Here is a 13263-nt window from a genome sequence, read left to right on the forward strand (position 1 = left end):
AACACAAACGGGTTAGAAACTCCTGGATTAGAGCGAAATTTGGTATATAGACTATACACGGATGCGCCCACGGAAAAAAAAAAAAAAAAAAAAAAAAAATGTCCACCAGAGGACGTCTTTTGCGGGAAAGCATTAATTTTAATACAATAAACGACCAAAATGGAATACAGAAATAATACTAACATTTATTGACTAGTTTCTGATCACCTTGACATAGAACCATATTAAGTAAAGGTAAGGGGTAAATAACAGTATGCTGTTTGAGAAAAAGTTGACAACGACTGCAAGCGTTTCTTATCCTAACCTGTTTTGCATAAAGTTCATCTTCTGAAACATGCAGATCTCGACATTTTTTTTCCTAGAATTGACAGCTTTACCCAGTTTTACATTTTATTACTCATAATTCTTGTTCTGGATTGTTAATATTGTTTCTGTATTCCGTTTAGGTCTTTTATTGTGTTAAATTTAATGTTTTTACGGAAAAAGGCGCCCATTGGTGGACATTTTGGAACTATTTTTTTGTTTTCTCGAAATTCCGTGAGCGCATCTCGTGTGTAGTCTATATGCCAAATTTCGTTGCAATCCGTTTGCATTGTAGGATGCTGTTTATAGGGGAAGTTTAATTATAACCACCCTGTATATAAGTTTTCCGTTTTGAGAGCAGAAAACTTTATTGCAAAATTATATGTCTGCGGCAAATATTATTGTATAGTAAAATATGACAATATTTATTGAAATATTAACAGAATCTGTGTGCAAAGGTGAAAAACAATAAAGGCAACAAGAACAAACATTTAGATTTTCATCAAATTTTGTCTTTTTTTTCTCATTAGGTGGGATTCAAACAAATGCATTGATGTCAAAAGTTCCAAATAAACATAATTTAATCTCTGGAAACGAAAATTGTGAGTGTCGGTTTATTGCATCACGATTCATCATGAACTAGTATTCATGAGTATGTAACTGATAAATCGGTTTTGTTTTCAAAAATTGATATCGAAAATCAGCGCAGCTCTACTTTCCACACATCTTGTTTATAGTTTTGTGCAACCAATAATTATTGTTTTTTTTTAAAGTTTAGTGTTACTTAAATTTCTAGCCGAAATCATTGATCCTATTTTGTAAACACATTCCTAAAATGCTTATTCTCGCGGAATAACTGAACGAAATACAGCTGCTACTGATTTTATTGTTCATTATCATCTGAAAAAGCCATTAGTGTCATCTAATACTATGATGACATGATATTGCTACTTTTTATCCAACTAGGTATATCATTTGTAACTGAATGTAAGGTAATCACACCCTATTAGTATGCAACTTTATTGATTAGTTGTATTATCTCGAAGTTGTTAGAGCCATCTCACGTATGACTTTATGGTGTTGCTATTACTGTTTATCCAACCTTTGTATTTTATCTAGTAAAATTATTTAAAAGAATTTATACATTTTTGCTGCAGCTAAATAAATGATACTCGATTTATTTGTGCTCTGTTGTTACATCAAATGTTTACTAATTTAAATAAAGCAAATTCGTTTTTGTTATATAGTAAAATATTTCTAAGTTGCCACCCCTAAATAGCAGTCACTCCTCTCAGTGACCAGTTTAGTAGGTTGGTCGCCGCTGTATGTGGAAGAAATTGTGGGGAATAAAACGTACATGCACTCAAAAACAGCATAGCAATCTAATGAACATTTACTATTCCCCCCCCCTTCAAAGTAGAGCAAAAGATGAACACCCCCCTCTACAAGTTAAGTAAAAATCCTTTCGGCATGCTGGAAAGTTAAGGTAGATTCCATTTAATCGAAATTACTATTTTCAATTCTTAGACAAAACCCAACGGAAATAGCTTTCCCGAAACATTCTCGTACACTCTTCAATTAATTCCCTCCTCTCCCCGCAAAAAATTTTGGGTCTTGGATAAGACAACGAATAGCGTTCACTAACGCTATGCAAAGCATTTACAAAATTGCAAATCTCATGATAGTTACAAAGTACAGATCTATGTAACAAGACCAGATTCGTACTTTGCCAAAGTTTATATTATTGAAAAACTTCAAAGTTTTTAGCAAGTGCCAAAAGTTTGTATCATATTAATCGGCAAGAAATGAAAGTTTATCTCTGTATTTTAAATATGTTTGAAGAAATTAACTATCGTCTGCAAATAATAACGTTTTATGGTAGAAAGTACAAATTAATTGTTTAATTTTTCTTTTGTATTGGAGGGGGAAAAAATCATCCGCTTTTCTTAATATTAAAACTAAGATCTTTTACGGATTTCAGTTATAACTGAATAAAGTATAACTATTAATTTAAGTAAAAGAAAATTTATCACGAGATTTTTTAAAAAATTTTTTTCGGTATTATATTTATTACTATTTGCATGCCATTGGCAAACTATTGGAAAAAACGCATGTCATTGCCGAACATCGGCAAAAATATCATGTTTATCTATAGATTATCGCTTTTAAGTGATTGTTTTTAATTGGTTAAGAAAAGGGCCCATTTTTAAATTAAAGCCATAACGATTATCTTTAATTGTTAGAATATTTTTTTAATACAGTATACTCTCAGTAATGCGACATCAAATTAAAGGACCATCAAACTAACAAAATCTCCGGAATACGTTTAATTTTTTAAAAAAAATATAGTATAAAGATTTAAGAAAGATGTAGTTTCTGGAAATTTGTAAACTGATCATTTTTACCTAAAGTTGCCTAGCCATTAAATCTTTATTTTTATTGAAAGTTTTATCTTTACTCCATTTGCTTTTAAACAATCTCAAACTATGGAAATGAAAAAAGTTTAATTTTTCCTTCAGAACTGGCAGCATAAATTTTTGACGTTAGAAACAATCAAAATTAAGGCTTGAAACTCATTTTTTAGCCCTTAACTTCTAAGATAACCTTTTAAGAAAAACTTTGAATACAAAAATAATTCTTAATGAGGTGTTAACTTGATTTATTTTTCTGTTTTTCCATATTAAGGAAGTTATAGCGAAGTGAAAACTTGTATTTGAAGTATCAATTCACATACAAATTTTCAATATTTTGTATTACTTTCTTTCAATTCTGTCTGATTTGTGTGGTTGGGTAACGTTTAACCAATTCCGATTTTGCTTGGCAGATATCTACATCTAGTAATGTTTGCTGTTCTTAACAGCAAAGTTTCGTGCCTTTCTATGCTTTTTGTTAAATGAATCTAAACCGTTTTTAATTTAGCGAACCATTTTTTGCAAATCGTATTCAATAAAGATCACTGGCGGTTATTTTCCTTCAATGAATGGAAATGAAACTCCGGCAAAATTAACTTTTTTTTGTACATATAGCTTGAGATGATGAGGCAAATGATTTTAATAAAAGAAATATATATTTTAAGAATGTTACACATTTTAAAGATGTCAAATTTTCCAGATACAAGTTTCCCGAGATTCAATGAAATTTAAGCCATATTCCAGCGACATATTTTTAAAAAATTTATTATAGTCATACTTCCAGTAATTTTTTCAATGAATGGAAAATCTAAATAGAAAGGATGCAACACTCTTGGATTTTGAGTTGATAACCTACCACTGCTTTTTAATTTCTTACGCTACGTAATGGAGAGATTTGTAATCAGTATAGTGAATTTAGCATTGAGCTTTTAGAAACATTGTTTCTTGTAAACTTATTTTACAAGCAATATTAATTTGTCTTTGAAAGTAATTTTTATTATGTTTTTTAATTTAAATATTGAAACCAGCGTTTAGTGTCACTATTTCCATGAATAAAGAGTTTTTTTTTTTACACGTCAGACTATTTGTTTCGATTTTTTTTATATATAAGTTGGCTAACTGGCACAGTATATTAAAATGAAGTTTCTTAATCTATTAAAATTAAGAAACTCAAAAAAAAAAAATCAACTATATACTTTTAACTTTTCAAACTTTAGTTATGTGCTGTCGGATGCAGGTAGTGAGGCGAAATACAAGAACTTTTGTTTTACCTGCAAAAGATTTACCACTAAAGTTAAAAATTAACATGAGAGAGTACAGGTTTTAATTTTAGTTGAATCGTTTTAAACTAAACCAAAGCATTTACTTTTAGAAAAATTAGTTTAATATACTCGGATTCATTTTGTGCATTTATAAAATCCACAGAAATTTTGAATTCGCTTGCGAAACGATGTACTTCAATTACATGTTGTAGAATGTATTGCAAACTGAACGTTTCTAATCTTGCAGCGAACTTCAAAAATTAAATAACATTAATCCATTATTATGTCGACGAAATCAACAGCTGTATTTATTTTTCTTAAAACGATTTAAGTCCTTTTAATCTTCCAAATATGGAAGTTTTTTGAATTTTTGTTGAATCTTGAGGTATTAGTAAATGCTATTTTTATTCAGTTGGGCATAGTTCCTAATCTATTTGCAGTAAGGAGAAATATTTATATGTAACGCTATGAATGCATCTAAAAAAACTTGCGATTTTCAAAAACAGGTCGAAAGTGAGTAGTCCGCTGATTTTGTTTAATTCGTGTAAATTCTTTGAAAAATGGAGTACATTTGTACGGCAGACGATGGCTTTTATCTTTCCGTTTTCTTGTCCTGTAACTTCATGGCCTTTTTCTCATAATATGCAAAATAAATCAAGATTAGTTTGGCGAACATTTGTATGAAAAAGAGGAATCGGCATAAAATATATACCTATTCAAAACCCATTTTCTTCAGTTTTTGGATTCTTTTTTTGCCATATTAATGCTATTTTTTTTTCCTCTTTTTTTCTGTGCACGCTACTAGAAATAATTTATAAAATGTAAAGATGGCATTTGACATTTGTGCAATTATCTTCCGAATCGCGAATTAACACGACACTTTCAATTGGATTATACATTAAGAAAGAAACTGCTTGCAAGTTTCGAAATCGATGTTCCAAAACCTTGCAGAAAATTTATAATATATTGCTTATAATGCAGAATCCATCGGGTTTCTGTTGTCTTAGTTTTAGCACCGAAAACGACGCATATTTATGTAGCTTTTAAGAACTCGAAATCTAGAAAATGGTACGCCCGGATTGCGCAAGTGCGTCTATTTGGTAGAATCGATGCAGAGAAAATTGACTACAATTTCGTATATCTTGCTATATATTATACCGAAAGCTATACTATACATTATAGACGAAACTGAACTTGCTGACGAAACTACTTTCCTATAAAATTCTCAAATTCCTATCCAATATTTCTTACAAATCTTATTTTGGCAATTTATGTATAATTATTAATGTAATAATGTGCAATTTAAAGAAAACAATTATTTAAACTTCCTAAAAATGACAAGTGAACTGAAATTGAAATCCTAAATAGCCTTTAGTATGTTATTTAGCTGGATTATTTTGTAAACCATTGATTGCGTTTGCTCAAGGCGCAATTTAAAAGCACGTTATCTGTTAATTTTTTTATCGGATACGAGTGGTGCAATTTCGATAACTTCAAAGTTTTCTTACGAGTTACTCATAATTTCTGAAAATTACTCCATCAGAAGTATAAAAAATGTTTCAATTTTTGTAACTTCTCTTACTGTATATCTTAATAGACAAATTAAACAAGATTATAAACACTATAGTAAATGGTTTTTAACATTAGAACTACTAAAGATCGACCAATCATTTTGACTGGTCCTTTAATTCTAGTGTTAAATATCAATAATCAAGGAAATATTGATCCTTTGAGAACAGCAAACTAAAAATTGAAATATTTTGACTTAACTCAATGAACTAGTAGCACCCAATGCCGATAGAGGCCACACATTCCTACATTGCCAAATTCTTTATAATCAGTTACTCTTATTCAAGTATAAAATGCAAGATATTCATTGAACATTACTTTCTTAGGATCAGTTGCGGAGTAATTCAGTAAGTTAAAACAATGAATATTCTCTAATGAAGCGAAACCGTTTAGATGTGGCAGTGAATGCGATAAATTCGAACAACTTTCGCCTGAGATTCAGACCATCTAATTAAAGAGGTAGTTTAGTACAGTTAAGTGTAACCTACAGGCGAATCACGCGAACATGTTAACGGAGATCAAATGCATAGATTGATTTTAATTGCAATTCAAAAGTTTTGAGACAAGAATGAAATTTTATTCGATAAAAATTCACACAAATTAAAAGGCTGTGTTTAAATCAAGAACGCCAGACACCAGCAATACATTTGTTGATACATCCATCATTGCAACAAATTAGCGGACTTTTGCAATCGTTGTTGGTTTTGCATTCATCCACAGGATTCCATGGAGTAAACGGATTGCAGAGTCGACTTGGAGGAGGTGGACAAGAACGTGCTGAAATTGAATTACTGTAATAAGAATTTGCGTGTGAAGTTTTAAACTCCGAAAAATTCATTCGGAGTTTCGGAATTCAACTAAACAGACGCGTTCTAGATCCAAGAAGATACACTCCATTTTAACAATTCGAATATGCGATTTCGGTATTCCCTCGACCAGTTTGTAGATTTTTCCAGCTGTACTACAGCTATTTATTTTGTATTTCAAATCAACACGTTTCTCTGGGAAAAGTGTAGGCGATATTAATATTCCTTCAAGGGTGTTGTTGTATAGATCTCCAATTTTGTTATACTAAATTTTTAAAAAAATTACTAAATTGCGCTTTTGTTAGAAAGGTAGTCTGCTGCTCCGTGCAACAGGATTCTTTTAAGATGCATTTATATGAAATTCGTTAGCATATTTCGAAATAATTTTGCGAATCGTCCCCTTGAAATAATTTCAGTAAAATTTACATTTTGATAATATTTATCATTTGTGGAAAAACATTGGATCCAAAGTTTATTGTAGTTCAAAATTGTTTAATTTGGAGTGTATATCTTGCTATATATTATACCGAAAGCTATACTATACATTATAGATTATGAATACAATTTAACATTATTGATATTAAAATGTTCAGCTGCCGAAACAATGCATTCAGGCGATTCGAAATTACGTTCACTTTTATCAATAAGTTATATTATCGGATTATTTCTTCCAAATGCTGTGGCATATTTCGACGACCCAAGGCCGCTAGACTAGCTCAAAGTCCATTAAATAACTTTCTTAGTTGCCAAATAAATGTGCAAACAATACAGATTATAGAATATTAACATTTTGTGAAGTAAAATTAATCAGGTTCTCGTACGTTTCATTACATTCAATTTATTAATTATTCATAAACAGCGAAAATCTGCTTCAATAATATTGCGCACGAACGTGGATGCCGGATAACAATTGGATAAGTAAAAACAAATACATTTTCATAAAGTTATTGGAATAAAATTAATCTAAAATAAGATTAATTAGCATGTTAAAAATGCATTAAAATGTGGAACTAAATTGACCAGTTTATTAAAAGAAGGACATCATGATGTGCACTGCTTAAATCCGCCATCGCACGTTCGATACTGATTACTAAAGCGATTCACATTGTTTTACTGAACAGTCGACTAAAAGTGCTCGCAAAATTTAAGAAGCATACCGAGGAGCTACCAATTGAGTATATCCAGGCAGATTTCTTCCTCGTTCGAAATCTTGCGTAAAAACATACGCAACTCTAAATCCGTCGGGCAATTTTCAACCGATGTATTTGCGGAAATCTGATATATCTTAGGAGATATCATTCAACCTTGAGCTATTCGTTTGGTAGTACTTATCTACAAGAATTAAAACCGGAAGCAAACATTTCCTGAAAATTGCAACTGAAGCATCTCGAAAGCAGATCATGTACGATATCGCAATATCGTATTTATTTAAGAATGAATTATTGCAAAAACATTTAAACCGTATTTTAAAAATTGTTATTTAGATTGTTAAATTAATAGCGTAATTTAATGTCATTGGTTGTCTCGTATTTATATTCTTTATTGAATTTTATTGGAACAAAATTGTCTGTATCGCCTGAATCATTATTCGCTTTAATTTTCATTTGCTAAAAGGCAAAATTATGAAGCTTCTACACTGATTACACTTTCACATCCGATGTATTTAGTGGAATCCAGATTTTGACCCAATTCAGATTCACCATTTGTGAAGTCTTTTTTCAAACATTGAAGATTACACAAATAGTACCAGTAACAAATAGATTAGCAAATATAGTAGAATCTATTGCATGCCATTTAATTTAATAATCTTGATTTATTGGTTACCTTATTCTGATAAATACTACAGTTGTTGAAGACATTTTGTCGTTTCTTACTAAATGGCTGAATTTGAATTGAATGGCCACTCCAAGCTTCTATACTGCATCAAAATATTACAGGGAAACTACACGACGGTTCAAGATTTGAAGCTAAATCTCGTCATTATGGAAATACTTTTAATGCTGAAATCGGTTTAATGCGAACCATTTGAATTGTCCAGAAAAGATAAATAAATTTCATATCAAAAACTAAAGACTTACAAGATAATATATTAATAAAATTTAACTTTAATTCATCGAGTGACTTATAGTGACCAAATAAAAATAAGAAACTATTTAGTTTAGACTTACCATTTCTTTGAATATCATTGCAGTTATGCTGAACAAAACACTGTTGAACACATTTCTGCAGATTGTTGTAACAATTGCTGCAAGACGTGCTCATATTTGCAACCATGTTATGAGCTGTTTGGCGCTTATTCTTTGAAGAAAGAGCATTTGGCTTTTCCTTTTCTCGTTTAATTTGTACGGGAATATCACCTTGACGATTTGAAAAAGTATCTATTATTCCAGAAGGAGTGGTTGAAACCGGAGAGTTAGCCATGTGAGTTGCTAAAATCGTAGTGGCTTCGACTAAGCTATGCTCAATCAGTTTCACAAGCTTCTCAGTTTTTTCATGCTCGGATCCTTCGGCTACTAATGATGGGTCCAGCAAACCATCTCTAGCTTGGAAGAGGAAATTGCGTAAAACTTGAAAAATTGGAGCCGGTTCTTGCAATAAAATAATTTGGCTTTCAGATGCTGTGTCTATAATTTCTTCTGTTGTGATAAACTCTTCCTCCTCAAGAATGAAGGCTTCTGTAACGTTTTCTGCTTCATCAGTCGCATTTAAGTGAAACTCTAGAAACAAAATCATTTGTTGCAAAATAAAATTGGTTCAAAAGTAACTGATGGCACAATTAATTCACCAGTCGTGTGTAACAGTAAAAACGATACCCATCTTTTCCTACAATCTTTTTGGAAAAAAAAAAAAAGTTTGTTAAATAATTATCGAGTAAGTCCTTTGACCATCAGGATTTTCCTAAATTTCTATTTTATATACATTATCGGTTTACAAAAAGCACATACCTTTTACTTGTGGCGGTTAACGAACAGAATCTTTAACAAATATATCTGATTAATAATCCTGTGTGCTCCTTCTAGAATTAATTTTATTTAATTAGGTTAGCTTATAGGATTTAATTGATGCAACGTTATAACTTCTGAAAGGAATCATTCTAATAGATAAGACTTTAGCTGATCACATACGAAAATGGAAAGTCATTCTAAATTCAGCTTATCAGCTAACAGATCAAAGTTACTAGGTTGGTATTGATATTTATTTTAATGAAAGATATGAACTAAATACGTTTGGAAGTGCATTGAAAATATTGCAAAGCTACCAAAATATACAATACTCGGACTGTATTCAGACCCTCCCCCCCCCCCATTTACTGGGCTGTAGTTTAAAGATTATGAGCGAATAACTAAAACTTCCATAATTGCACATCTTTCGCATTCTTAAAAGTCACCTGCATACGTTTTTTATCCAGAATTTTAACTACAGATCATGTGGTAAAATCTTCAGAATTTTTCCTTTTTCATTAATTACCTACCTCGTATGATTGCCAAGCCTGCTGCACAAAAAATAGTCAAGGCTATAAAAATGTAATATTTCATTACGAATTTGTAATTCTCATTATTTTTAAGTTATCCATAAAATATCTATATTCAAACAATTTTAAGTAAATTAACGATGCATGGTAAAAAAAACTGACATACCTCCGACGGTTGCACCCAAGGCAGTTGTACCAAGGGTTAGTATTATTGCAACAAAATATTTCATTTTAAAACTGGTCCACAGATTAAATATTTCAAACAGGACTATAGAAAACTAGATTGATCCTTTACCCAAGGAACCCAATCATATGCGTGGCAAATTCTTTTAATTTAGATATGAGTACGCGCAGTTTTCCTGTTTTTACATAAGGCCCTGTTCCAATTTTATCAACATTTGAGTCACCAAGTGAGAAAGTGGATAGATCGCAAACAGTTAAACCTATGGATATATTTGAATCTTAAAATTCATAAATGCTTGTACTATAGTATATCCGAAAAATAAATTCTTAGCCGTTCTAACTACCAGTGATGATCTTAAATCATCAATAATAATCTGAGAAAGGAACCACTGTGACACTGATCAAAGAAATTTCAAAAAAATTTCAGCCATTTAGTTGATGCATATATTAAGGTAATGCTTTATTACATTTAATAAGAATGAAAATGTTTCGCTATTAGTGTTGTTGAAGTACTTTTGTAAACACAAACTAAAGTAACCCGATCAAAACCTCTACAAGGATCCGAAGGCACTTCTAAAAAAACTAGTATTGATTTTAAACCTTATGATGCCCTAGCATTTCAATAATCCATAGAATGGGAATGGCCTATGCTCACCTGTTTCATATAAAATGCGCGGCACCAGTTTCATCTATTGCTCATTTTGCAGGACATCCAATACAGTGGAAGACAACGCGCTGTGATGTCCTAGAATGGCGGATGTAGGCATTTATCAATAGTAGGCCATGCATATTATGACTCTTTAAGGAACCGATTTAGTTTCACATTTTAACATATTTTTAACTTTGAAGATTCATATTAGGTTAATATTTTATTTTACTAATTATATATATTTTATTTAATTATTAATTTACTTTGATTTATTTATTTGCTGCATCCAGGTTTGTACACAATAATACTTACGTAGACACTTGTTTTCTATAACTACTGTTATCACTAAGTGGATCTAATGAAATAAATAAAGATTTGATCATTTATATTTGACAGTGTTAATATTATTCTAATGCTTTATAATCTGCAGAATTGGCATTTTTCATAAATTTGTTTGGCAAATAACATTATTTTTAATCGGTCTATTGGCGTGCCCAGGCAGCTGTCTAGACCCATTGCTAACGGCCTCAAAAATGTAAAGAGATTGCGTCTGTAAAAATCAACATTTCTCTGTAAGTTCAATCCATTGTCACCATTTGTTTTTATGTATTCATGTTCCCTTCATTTAATTATTATTTCGCCAAAACATTAAATATAGCCATGTAGCCATGCAGGATTTGATACCGATGGGATTCTCTTTGGAGATCCCTGAATGGTTTGTTCTTTCTTTTTTTTCTTTTTTTTTTTTTTTTTTTTTCCTCCTCCTTCCATCTTGTGCTCATTCAACGGGTTAGATAACTCAGTGTTATAGGCACCGGGACACAGGATGGCGTTATGTTTTCTCTAGTTTATCTATTTAGAAATCCCTACCAAGGAACATGCCTCATCATATTTATCATGAGATTATGAATTGACTGTATTAGGCGGGCTTTGCTATTATAGCGTTGTATATAAATGATCATTCCCTTTTGATACAAAAGTATTTGCGATTATCTGTATGCTTTGCATATAAGCTGTAAAACAGCTATTAAAAGAGAGCATGATTTTAATAGCTATATGCATTGCTTTGCATATATATAAAGAGAAACCACGTGAAGCAATATATGTGAATTTTAACAAAAAAAGAAGTTGGTTGCAGGCTTTATTAGATTGAAATTCAGATCTCTCAAGTCGAGTTAAAGTACTTTTACCCATTAAAGATGGCATTTTTTTTTTTCTTTTTCTTTCTGGAAACCGTCTCGAGAAGCCGAAATCTGCAATTAAATATCATTGTATACACGGTGTGCTACCCGTCTTTTTGACTCGGAAATTCTTTGCATACACGGTGTGCAATCCGATTTGAATAGGTTAAATTGCATAAACGAAGCAAATGGAGTAGTTTCGCTACTGTGGAACTGAAACTGAATTTTCTTTTTTGTTCAACAATTGTCCATATTATTTTTTCCTTGGGATTGTATGTTACTGAAAAACAATAAGCAAAATATTTTTCCTTTAAAATAAGGATGCCGAATATCTAAATCTAGCATGATTTCGTAAGAACATACTCATTGACAAGAATTTAGATATCCGTATCGAATAGCAAATCGTTTGTATTGGTTTCTGATAAAAATACAAATAATTGCCATGTAAAATTTTCAAATTAATAGTCATGTGTACTTATGAAAAGTAAGCGACGGATTAGTTTGTGTTTTAACTTAATTCCAGATTTTTAGTCTTGGATGTTTATCCCATTCTGAAGATAGCTATCTAGGAAAAATAAAAATATTTCAAAAAATAAAAATGCATTAATCTGCATTTCAAGTTAACGTCACTGATTAATTACTTAAACTGAATATCCAGATTCTTAACCGTACATAATCTCATTTTTCTTCAAAGGCTATATGCAACACCAATTTATTTTCTAAAATCTAACATATCAATGCCTTTTACTTTTGCTTACTTTTTTCATTATTGCTATATATTTATTAAATTTTCTATCCAGGGATGTGGCGAAGGGGAGGAAAGTAACTCTCATCCCAGATTTTTTCCAATCAATACGTGGCAAATTTTGAGGGATAATCGAAAGTACTATTTTATTCTGCATGTCAACGACACTTGGATAGTTAAGATTGTTAAAAAAAAAGATCCAAGTAGGAATTTTTATGAAATATTTACTGTTATTTAGCTGAAATAAATTATTTACATTAAGAAAGTTACTTCTTTTTCGAAACCATTAAAATTACAGTGAGAGTAAAAAAAAAAAAAAAAAAAAAAAAAACATTAATTTTTTATGTATGAAACATTTTATTTTAAATATATTATTGATCTGTAATATAAAGTACCATTACATGATTAAATAATCATTAACAAAAACTTATAAATATTAATGAAGAAGAAATTATTCCCTTAGTAATATATATCCATTTTTAAGCGTCAAAAAACATAAACATTGGCAAGATTTCTATCTCATTTTTTCTTCAGTTTTGCAGATATTGTGAAGTTTCTTTTTTCTTTCCAGGACCTTAAAATAAGTTGAATTCTAAATGTCCCTTTTGTTATGGGATTTTCTGTAAAAAAATTAAGGAGTTTGTTCTCATAGAACAGATATTTCTTGAAACAAAGGGAACAA

The 13263-nt window shown here is 30.7% G+C and overlaps 1 protein-coding gene across 2 annotated transcripts; it reads right to left on the minus strand.

Moving 5' to 3' along the window:
- Positions 1-6113: 6113 nt before the first annotated feature.
- Positions 6114-10204, minus strand: LOC129960580 (uncharacterized). Of its 2 annotated transcripts, none has more exons than XM_056074073.1 (3): positions 9990-10204; positions 8520-9068; positions 6114-6322 (listed from the first exon to the last, which is right to left on the minus strand). In XM_056074073.1, the coding sequence occupies exons 1-3, from the start codon at positions 10051-10053 to the stop codon at positions 6165-6167; spliced, it is 771 nt and encodes a 256-aa protein (XP_055930048.1). In that variant the 5' UTR covers positions 10054-10204; the 3' UTR covers positions 6114-6164. The 2 variants fall into 2 exon arrangements, with proteins under 2 accessions (XP_055930048.1, XP_055930049.1); XM_056074074.1 differs by lacking the exon at positions 9990-10204 and adding an exon at positions 9824-9964.
- Between the last annotated feature and the right edge of the window lie 3059 nt (positions 10205-13263).

The sequence above is a fragment of the Argiope bruennichi genome, chromosome X2 (genome assembly GCF_947563725.1).
Source record: "Argiope bruennichi chromosome X2, qqArgBrue1.1, whole genome shotgun sequence".
NCBI lineage: Eukaryota > Metazoa > Arthropoda > Arachnida > Araneae > Araneidae > Argiope > Argiope bruennichi.

Bases quoted from the DNA above. Each gene is read 5' to 3' on its own strand.
- LOC129960580 (XM_056074073.1), bottom strand. From the start codon at position 10,053: ATGAAATATTTTGTTGCAATAATACTAACCCTTGGTACAACTGCCTTG. The intron at 9,069-9,989 runs GTATGTCAGTTT...TTTTGTTTCTAG, and splicing joins CTTGGGTGCAACCGTCGGAG to AGTTTCACTTAAATGCGACT. The intron at 6,323-8,519 runs GTAAGTCTAAAC...ATTCAATTTCAG, and splicing joins CAATGATATTCAAAGAAATG to CACGTTCTTGTCCACCTCCT.